Genomic DNA, 9,658 nt, shown 5'->3' on the forward strand with positions numbered 1-9,658 from the left:
GTATCCTAATTTTATATTAAGCACCAAAGACCCCAAATAGTTTTTTTAAAAAAAAAAAAAAAAGGTTTGAAGAATCACAATACCTGATTTCAAGGCATACTGCAGGGCCATGGTAACCAAACATCAGGCACAGGTATACAAACAAACAGACATAAAGACCAGGGGGAATAGCAGGCGTTCCAGAAACAAGTCGATTCTCAATAACGGCATCAAAAACATACACTGGAGAGACAGCACTGGAAAAACTGGATGATGAAACTTGACCCCTTGTACAAAAATCAACTCAGAATTATCCAAGTCCTAAACATAAGACCTGAAAAGTCTCAAATTACTAGAAGAAAATAAAGAAGAAAATACCTAAAATATCTCATTGATAAAGATAGCAAGGACTCTAACATCGCATAGCAAACAGCAAAGACTGTGTTTCTTCAGAATAAAAACGTCCTGCACAGCCAACGAAACAACCGACACAGAAGGGACAACGTGAAGGGTGGGAGAAGATGTTTGCCAACTACTCACCTGGCAAGGGACTGGAATCCAAATACACAGGAGCGCAGAGTCTCAAGAGCAAAAGAAACAAATTCCTATTAATGATCTGAACAAACACTTCTCAAAGAAGAAAGACAAATGGCCAAGAGATGCATGAAAACTGTTTGATGTGATTTGTGACTCGGAAAATTCAGTTCAAAGCTAGGATATCATCTTACCCCCAATTAGAATGATGACTACTGAAGCAATAAGAAATTCTGCTAAGTATATGCAGAAGTAAAGGAATGTTTGTGCACTGTTAAGAAATGTAAATTAGGACAATCAATATGGAGATTCCTCAAAATAGTTAGTTAATAGAGCCACTATAGAACCCAGCCTTCCCATTCTGAGAAAATATCCAAGGGATGAAAGGAAAGCAAGGGATGAATTACATACACGTCCATGTTTCCTACAGAGCCAGTCACAGCAGCTAGGAAAACTCAGCAGCAGACAAATGGATAAATGAAATTAGATAAACTGTGGATGGCTGATACATGGTACATTGATGTTGGACAGACAGAGATAATATTTAGATATATAATGCATTATTAGTCAGCCATAAGATTAGTTACAGCAAAATGGGTAGAAACAGGGAACATTAGGTTAGTGAAATATGCAAACATGTTCTCTCTCATATGTGGAAATCTTCTTTTTCTTTTTTTTTTTTTTCTTTTTTTTTTTGAATCCTTAATGTAGGAAAGAGATAACTAGGAGCTGGGAAGAAGGAGGATAAAGGGGGCTGGAATTGATCAGTATATACTGTATTAAAACAAACATAACTGATAAAAATACATTCAAAAAGTCAATCAATATATTAATAAGTAAACTCAGTACTAGAATATAGAGCTAAAGTCATTAAGGTGAAGCAAGCAGTCACTAACCTCCCAGTCAGCTGAGTTTATTCTCCTGAATCCCCCTCCCACCCCCTGCCAACTTCCCAATTTCTGACAGGCCTGGAGATTGTATTGTTAAGTGTTCAAAGCCAGGAAATGTTTTCGAAATCATAAGATCTACTGACCTACTGCTGAGATGACTAAATAACATTTGTAAACAATATCCTTATATTTTCCCACGTTTCACCTCTCTGGCACTAGTCAATTCCAGTTCCGGCTGGCAGCCAGAAAATTCCATCGCCTCCAGAGGAAAAAAACCAGGAAGTGGGTTTAAAACTTCTGGCTGGACGGTCTGAAGCCACTGATGCCCTCAGTTACCTCCAGGTTGACCCCATCCTCCCGGGTCCCAATACACATCTCGGAATAACAATAAGAATAAACAGGAAAGCAAGTGCGGTCAGTTCCTGGAGGGAAAGGGATCTGAGCTCTGGTGAAGGTGAGGACGTGATTGCAGTATCTAATCAGGTTGACCAGAAAGCCGAAGACACTGTGTGCTGTCCTGCGCTGAAATAAGGGGCAAAATGCACAATGCCAACTGTGTTTGGTAAGAAGGTAACTAAACCACAGTACTCCTGGGAGGCAAATATTTATATTGGCCTGTGATTTCTCCCGTGGGACAGTTTTCAGTCATCATATTTACCTCACAATTGACTCTAACTTGTTTTTCCAAAGTGTTCCTAGGTTTTTTGTTGTTGTTGTTGTTGGATTTTGGTTTTTGTGTTGTTTTGGGTTGGGTTTGGATTTGACTTACTATTTACTGAGTGCTTAGCATGTGCCAAGTATCGTCAAGAGAAGATGGTAAAGACTTCATCTAACAGCTGGCTACCTATCAGAGTAAAAAGGTTCCCAGAAAGAAGAGGGTCCTGAAGTGGTGGAGTTGGTAGGATGGGAGCTGGCTTGGGTGAGCTAGGGACTAGGGGAGGGAGCAATCAAAGCAAAGTGTGTCTTTCCTGGGTCCACAAAGGAGCCCAAGGATTTTCTGTGGTACTGAAGACTCAAAGGTACACACAAGAGACTGTTGCTATCTTGCTTTCCTGTAGCTATGATGAAAATACCCTGAGGAAAGCAACCTAAAGGAGAAGGGGGGATAATTTTTCTTACAGTTCCTGACAAGGAAGACATAGCAGCAAGCGAGGACACTGTGGCGGCAGGAGCAGGAAGCTAGCTGGTCACACTACATCCACACTCAGAACACAGAGAGTGAAAAGTGAGGCCAGGCCAGTAAGTCTCAAGGCCTGTCCCATGTGGCACACTCCCCCCAGAGAGGCTCCCCCTCCTATAGTGTCCATGACTTTCCCAAACAGCATCGCCAGTGGGGGACCAAGGGTTTGAACACATGAGCCGGTGGGGGGAAGTGGGGCATCTCACATTCAAACCACTACAGCTAATCAAGCAATCACAGTTTTTATTAATTAGACCACAGTTGACTCACTCAGTCTGGCTAAAGGACATGGGTGGGGGGTTTCCGGTTCCGTTCAAGATAGAACAGGAGGAGGAACAGAGGGAGAAAACAAAGAAGAGAATGGACAGCACAAGGGATTGAAGGTCCTGTCTGGCTCAGAACATGATGAACGGGACAGGTACAGTTGAGCCTGCAGCAACTTGCAGCTGCCTCCTCCATAGGGAGGGTCTTCGCTCACCTTTTAAAGTACCTTTACAACAGGAGTGACTGGCTGCTCCTTTAATGGCCTTTACAAATCTCTACTTTAAAAAAAAAAAAATCTGTGTTAGTGGTTGTTATCTGGCCCCAAGAACATGTCACCCCAAATGGAATGTTAAGATCTGGACATCAAAATCTAGTCAGTCAGAACACCACCTAACTCTCAATGCACAGAACTATGTCCAGTGCACGTTAGACTACTTAATAAATGACTGCCTGGAAATCAGGACTCTGTTGAAAGGGCATCAGAAAGGAATCGATAGGGAAATACACAATCAGACCGTAACTCAGACGGCGACAGTACTGAAACGGCTCGAAGGGGTTCCCAGAAAGGGATGAGAAGTGAGTGAGCTCCAGAGAGATTAAAGAGTAGGGTCCTTGCGGGAGGGAGAGGGAGATGCCTGAAGGCAATCCTAATCAACTCCAGATTTGGGGTTTGGTTGCAACTTCCTGGGGTGGCAATCTGGGATGAGAAGACTCTGTGCTTTGAGCTGTTGATGTGCATACAAGCTTGGGGAGCAAAGAGATGACTTACCACATTGGCAAGCAGAAGGTTCCTCGTTCGTGGGCCTGTTAAGAAGGTTCTGGGAACAACGGAAAGCATTAGGTAGCTTTCAGTTACAGAGACAGGAGTTCTGCCTTTTGAAGAAAAGGATCTGGTGGCTCTATGCTATAAATTAATTAAAGAAGTATTTAGAAAAATACTCCGGGTCTATTAGATATCATTGAAATTAGAATTACTTTTTTATAATTTTAGTATCTTTTAATGTTACATCCTGTCTTTTAGCACACTGCTGTGCTTAGAAATAAGTTCCATAAGCATCATGGGTACAGAAATTTGTCTTTAAAGTTTCTGCCCAAAATTTCAATCTCCAATTGAAATTGGGAAGAAAAAAAAATGTTCCCTGGCATCATACAAAAGCCTAAGACAAAGTTCTAAGAAGAGCCCTGCACTGGAATAAAACATCACACTCATGAAGAAAAAAAAAGAGAAAAGAAAACTTACAAGCAAGCAATAACTTAGCAGAAACATGCTATGTTCCCTAGGCAACCTCCGGGCAGACTAACACAAACTCTGCTCCATTCAATTTAAATCCGAGCAGGAAATCAATGAACTAAAATCTGCTCTGTGGCTGCACGGCAGGAGGTTTACTATTTGTCCAGTGAGCTGTGAAGGGCAGCTCTGGCATCAGGCCCCTGTGATAACTGTGCAGCTGATGCTGTTGGACAAAGACAGAGAGCAGAGGGCAGGAGGTTCAGGCACACTAAAACATCTTCAGTGTCCAGGGTGATGTAGGTCAAGCCATTTACAGCCCTCTGGCTCTTTGCAAACCATAACCCACTAGGCTCTCAACTCTCCAATCCACCCAAAAACTAGCCCTCATGCAATTGTTCTGGCTTAGGTCCTCAGGCTACCAAGTCAAACCAGCAGTTACTCCACCCTTACTGCCTCTCAATGAAGGATTCCCATGTCTGGCACCACTCTGGGAGCTACAGTTCCTGCAGCCTCTGATGCAAACAGTCTCTGCTGAATAAGTGAGTGATGTAGTCTTGATGCTGCCTGCCCTAGTTGAGCTTCCTTCCCTCTGTTGTACCACAGAGCCTGTGCCCAGCCTTGCACGCTCTGCATACGGTTTTCTGCTGCCCAGCTTCCACCCCAGACATGCATCGTCCGTGCTGGACCCAGGCATCCTCCCTAGAGTGACAGTGCCTAAGAGATGAGCCTCCCCCAGGTTCTCTCTAGCTCCTCTCCCAAGGCACCTGCCTTCTAAAGCCCTTGCAGGAATTCTATGACCCTTATCTGTTTCTTGTGCACTCGTGGTCAGGCGTTAGGTGTTTCAACTGTGAGGAGCCAGCACCTTGTGCCATGTGCCAGCTGCTCTCACACCAGCTGCGATAAGAATCTGAATCTGTGCGCCCAGTTCTGAGACTCCAGTCGGAAAAGGACTGCCAGGATATTTCCTGCAGAGTCGAAAGAATATATGAGGACGTCTGAGGTAGTCGCCATCTAAAAACCAAAGCAATAACGACAACAACAAAGAACTTCATTTGTTTCAACATGGTTGAAATTCTGTCTCCATTGGCATGTGAAATGGCCGTCTACCTCTTGCCTTCCGAATGCAAACAGGGAACTCTACAGTATGGGAAGTGGGCTGGTGCTCCTCTCCTCTCCTGGGATTCACTTGCACCACAGGCAGGCTTGCCTGATTAGCTAGGTTCAACAATTGCATTATCTCACTGCAAGTAAGCACATCCTCAAGACAAACAAACAAGGCCAAATGTGCCTTGGTTTGGATGTGGTCTGCATCTCAACTGTAAGAGTTGGGCACCTTGTCTCTACCATGCCAAAAGAGGTAACGGAACCCCTTTAAAAGGTGGCAACTAGTGGAAGACCATCAGGTCATGTAAGGCATCATTCACAGGAGAGACTGGGCCAGTTTTCGGGGAACCCTTGCCAGCTCTCTGGAGAGAAGTGTTCTAAATGCCAGACAAGCCCCACCCTGGACATTCTCTGGCTTCCCCTCGCCATAAACTCCACTGCCATGGTTCCCTCACCAGAGCCAGCACCAAAGTCAGGAGCTACAGAAACCTCTTTCCTTTACAACAAATCCAGCCTTGGGGTGTTTTCACATAGCAGAATAATTAATACAAGATGTTTAAAAATTCTCCCAACAACTCACGGGTAAAGATAAATTAAAAACAATGAAAAGAGCAGCAACGAGGAGCTACAGGTCAGTCTGGCACTTTCCTTCTGGAACAAGTGCCCACTCAGCCTTGTTGGGATGCCAAAGCAACATTGACAAGAAAGTGGTCAAAATTCGAAATACCAAAAATAAAAGTGATAATATGCACTTAGTTGCAATGCACAATCTCTTCTTATCTTCCAGTGTGGGCAATGGGCAATAGTGTGGTTCACAAACAGAACGCATAAGGCACCCGCACTAAAAGTACTTTTACTGGACAATTTCCACTGGCAAACAAAGGTGGTTTCTGCTGTGGTGACTTGTCAGGCTGACCTATCCATTACCCTGCACCCTTCAAGACTAAGAACATAGCTCTCTTTGGGTGATTCAGTTGTTCAAGGAAGCACCCTGAATTATTTAAGGAGACAAGGAGGGGAATGAATTCAAATTACACATGTGGTAACTCAGGAAAATATTCTCAGGACTGGAGGAACGGCTTGGCAGTTACAAGCAAGAACTGATCTTCCAGAAGACCTGGGTTCAATTCCCAGAATCCACACAGTGCCACGGAACCATCTGGAACTCCAGTTCCAGGGTATCCAATCCCCTCTTCTGGTCTCTTCCAACACCAGGCACATGTGTGTGGAAACAGACACATATGAAGGTAAAACACCCATAGCCACATCCATGCACGTCTGTAAGGACTTGGATCTGACTGGGGAGGGAAGGGAAGGAAGAAACACAGACAGAACGACACACAGAAAGAACGCTGGGGTCAGATTGTCTGACCTAGAAGCTCAATGTATTTATTATATGGGGTTGAACAGAAAGAGAGAGAGAGAGAGAGAGAGAGAGAGAGAGTGTTATTATTACTACATACAGATAAACAAGGAAGCTGGGTTTGTGGTACCCATCCGGATTAAGGAGACAAGTTCAGCTCATCTCAGCAGCAGTCTCTGTAGGCCAAAACTGGGGGTGGGGTGGGGCTGCAGTGAACATTTTCTACACATATTATCAACATCCATACATGGACCAGAGGAAGGCTTTGCCTGTCCTGTGTGAATCTGAGGCTCTGGGGTCCTGGACATGGTGGAGTTCGGGGCCTCCTATTCTCCCTACAACCCCTATACCAAAAAATAAAAGAATAATAATAAAATACTCTTCCAAGCATCACAGAGTAGATTTTGGCAAGGTTTAGGCCTACAATACCTGTCATGCTGTGGGGGCCATGGATGAAAAACACACATGTTAAAGTCCATGTTGTGGGATTCTTTAGTCACACACCTGACCTATCAACCTATTGTCTCCTAGCCACGTTAACTGCAAGGAAGAGAAGGAAGGGGGAATAATGAATATGGAAAGCTGAAAATGAGTGTTTATTGAACATTCTCAGTCTGCTAAGCCAGTGTTTGGTTAAGCCTCTCTGAGGACGTTATTACTACAGTAAATGTACAGAGGCAAAGCCAAGACTCAAAGAAGCAACCATGCAGAGTAACTGAGAATGGAAGAAAGCCCATGGGTCTGAAGCCCACACCCAACAGACTGCCAAGCTAGGAGCTTCTCGTTGCCCCCACATTGTTACTGGCTCCCTGTCTGACACCATCTGGGTCGTCAAAGGCCATTCTGCCCTTTGGAGACTCCCTCCTCCTCAACTTATACCTGCCCCTTCAGTCACAGTTACTGCGGCTCCAGACCTCGGCCCTTTGCCACACCCACAGAAAGGAACCAGAAGGGGCAGGAAAGCCTGCAAAAATAAGAAGGAAGGCCATGAAGGTGCACAGCTTTTCTAAGCAGCCTCCTCACCACCTGAACAAGCAGGAGGGTGAGGCGCCTTCCAGAACCTAGATGGCCCCTGGAGCGTCACTCTAAAATGACATTATCACCAACGATCACCTGCGGCAATGCTGTTTGGCCATGGCCACCCTGAAAATGAATTTAAGACTTTAGAATCTTATAGAAAATACTACAGACATGCAATGCTTGTGATTTGGAATTACTGGAAGGCTTTTGTTGGATTGAAGGTGGGAAGACCCAGGAACTAGGGCGCAATCATGCAAGTTTAAAGAACCACGTGGTCAGTAATCTGGAAGGTAGGCAAAACGCCATGGAAAAAGAAAACACTAAGTATTTGGGCTCAGAAAAGCTAAGGCCCTCTAAGGTGGGACTAAAGGGACAAGGAGCCAGGGGGGTCAAAGAATATCCTAAATGAACTGAAGAATCCCCAACGCCTCGCAGGTCACGTGAAACCAAATAGCTCCCCGGCCGAACTAAAAAGGACCAGCCAGGGCCGCCCGCAGGAGTCGGCCATTCTGCTGGTCAGATGGCCGACCTTAAAACTCCTGGAGTTAGCGGGGAGGAGGTGGGGCGCAGGCCCAGGCTGGGAGTTGCAAGTGCTCGACCGCCGCGAAGCTAGTGCGCAGAGCCACTCTGCGTCTTCCCTCTACGACCAGCTTGAGGACAGCGGGCCTGAGTGCTCCTGGGGTCCGGAGGGCCGCTCGCCCCGCTCGCCCAGCCTCCTCCCCGGCCTGCGCCCCAACCCGGCCTCCCACCCCCTCCGCGGAGCGCAGCTTGGCTTGGCCCACCCCGGGTGGGGAAGGGAAGTTGGGGCGCGTACCTCCGAGCGCCCCGCGCGGCCCGCAGAGCTCCAGGCAAGCGGCGAGCAGCACGAGGCGGCAGACCCCGGGCCGCCCCATCCCGCCGCGCCGTCTCGGGGCCGCGCCGAGCTCTACCTGCGCGGGCCACTGCCCGCCGCGCGCCCCAGAGCCTGGAGAGGGGCGGTGTCCCCAGCCGCGGAGCCCGACGGGGCGGGGCACTTCTGCTACCTGCAGCTGTTGCGCGGGTCAGCGCGGGTGGGCGGCCTTGGTGAAATCGGAGAGGACTAGGGTGTGGGCTCCAAGGCCATGCAGGCGACAGAGGGGACAGGGAGGCGGTGGCCCCCTTCCCTGCTTGTAGATCTGGAGCTCTGTGTGCCTGAATGGAAGAGAGAGAGCTCTGGGCAACAGGCTCGGGGAGAAATAGCAGGGAAGGACCTAAGCTGGCCTTGAAAGAACCGGTTCCTCTGACCACAGCACATCTCAGAAGGACAAGTGGCTCGTTTTTCTCGGCCTTAATAAAGCCAGCCATCTGTGTAGACATTTGTGAATATTTGTTGGATGAGCAGGAATGGCAGGAGAGATGGTAGCCTAGACATTTCTTTGCAAATGGGAGCCTTAGTTTTGTTTCGTTTAAAGCTTGGTCCCTGTGTTTAATCTTTGAATTTTTGTAGCAACTACCTGTCAGAATAATTAAGGTGTAAGAGTTGATATGTGGCCCCTGTCATTTCCTACCTTGGGAGCCATGATTATAAACCACAGTGAGGAGACGCTCCATACAAGTAGTGCCCTTTGGATCAGAACATTTTCAGGGCTCGGCAGAACCAGCTTCCCTGGGCTACAGTTACGCTGGGAGTTGTCAAAACGCCAGTTCTCCGACTGCGAGCACAGTCAATGTTAGTCTTGCTTTGTTCCTAATAAAACCAACGATGACTTCATTTCCCTTTCGTTCCCCTTTTTAATTCTGTCATAAAGTGCTTTTTAAGCATTGAATCACATTTTGACCTTTTGTGCAACAGAATGTCTGTCAGGCCACTGTTCCCCTTCTAAGAAAATCTGCTTTGTCCACAGAGGCCTTCCGTGATCCTGGGAGCCCCGCCTTCCTTTAGGACAGCTGCATTATATTGTCTGCCCCACCATGTGTGGGGAAATAGGAGTTGGCACCCGCTTCTAAGACCACGCCTTTGTCACTTGACGGGTTGGGGTGGGTGCTCTTGACCCGAGTAGGGCAATCATTGGTCATCTGAAGAGTTCTACTGGAAGCAGGGACGAAGACAGCCAGCGACTCACCCGAGGGGAGGT

At 47.0% G+C, this 9,658-nt stretch overlaps 1 protein-coding gene across 1 annotated transcript in view; it reads right to left on the reverse strand.

The window, feature by feature from the left end:
• The window catches only part of LOC130887611 (chondroitin sulfate proteoglycan 4-like), a 57,487-nt gene extending 49,029 nt beyond the window's left edge, over positions 1-8,458 (reverse strand). Inside the window, exon 1 of the mRNA XM_057790137.1 lies at positions 8,380-8,458. Within this exon, the coding sequence (XP_057646120.1) occupies positions 8,380-8,458 (79 nt within the window). The remainder of the gene's footprint in view (positions 1-8,379) is intronic.
• Positions 8,459-9,658: the final 1,200 nt, after the last annotated feature.

This window comes from Chionomys nivalis, chromosome 15 (assembly GCF_950005125.1).
Source record: "Chionomys nivalis chromosome 15, mChiNiv1.1, whole genome shotgun sequence".
NCBI lineage: Eukaryota > Metazoa > Chordata > Mammalia > Rodentia > Cricetidae > Chionomys > Chionomys nivalis.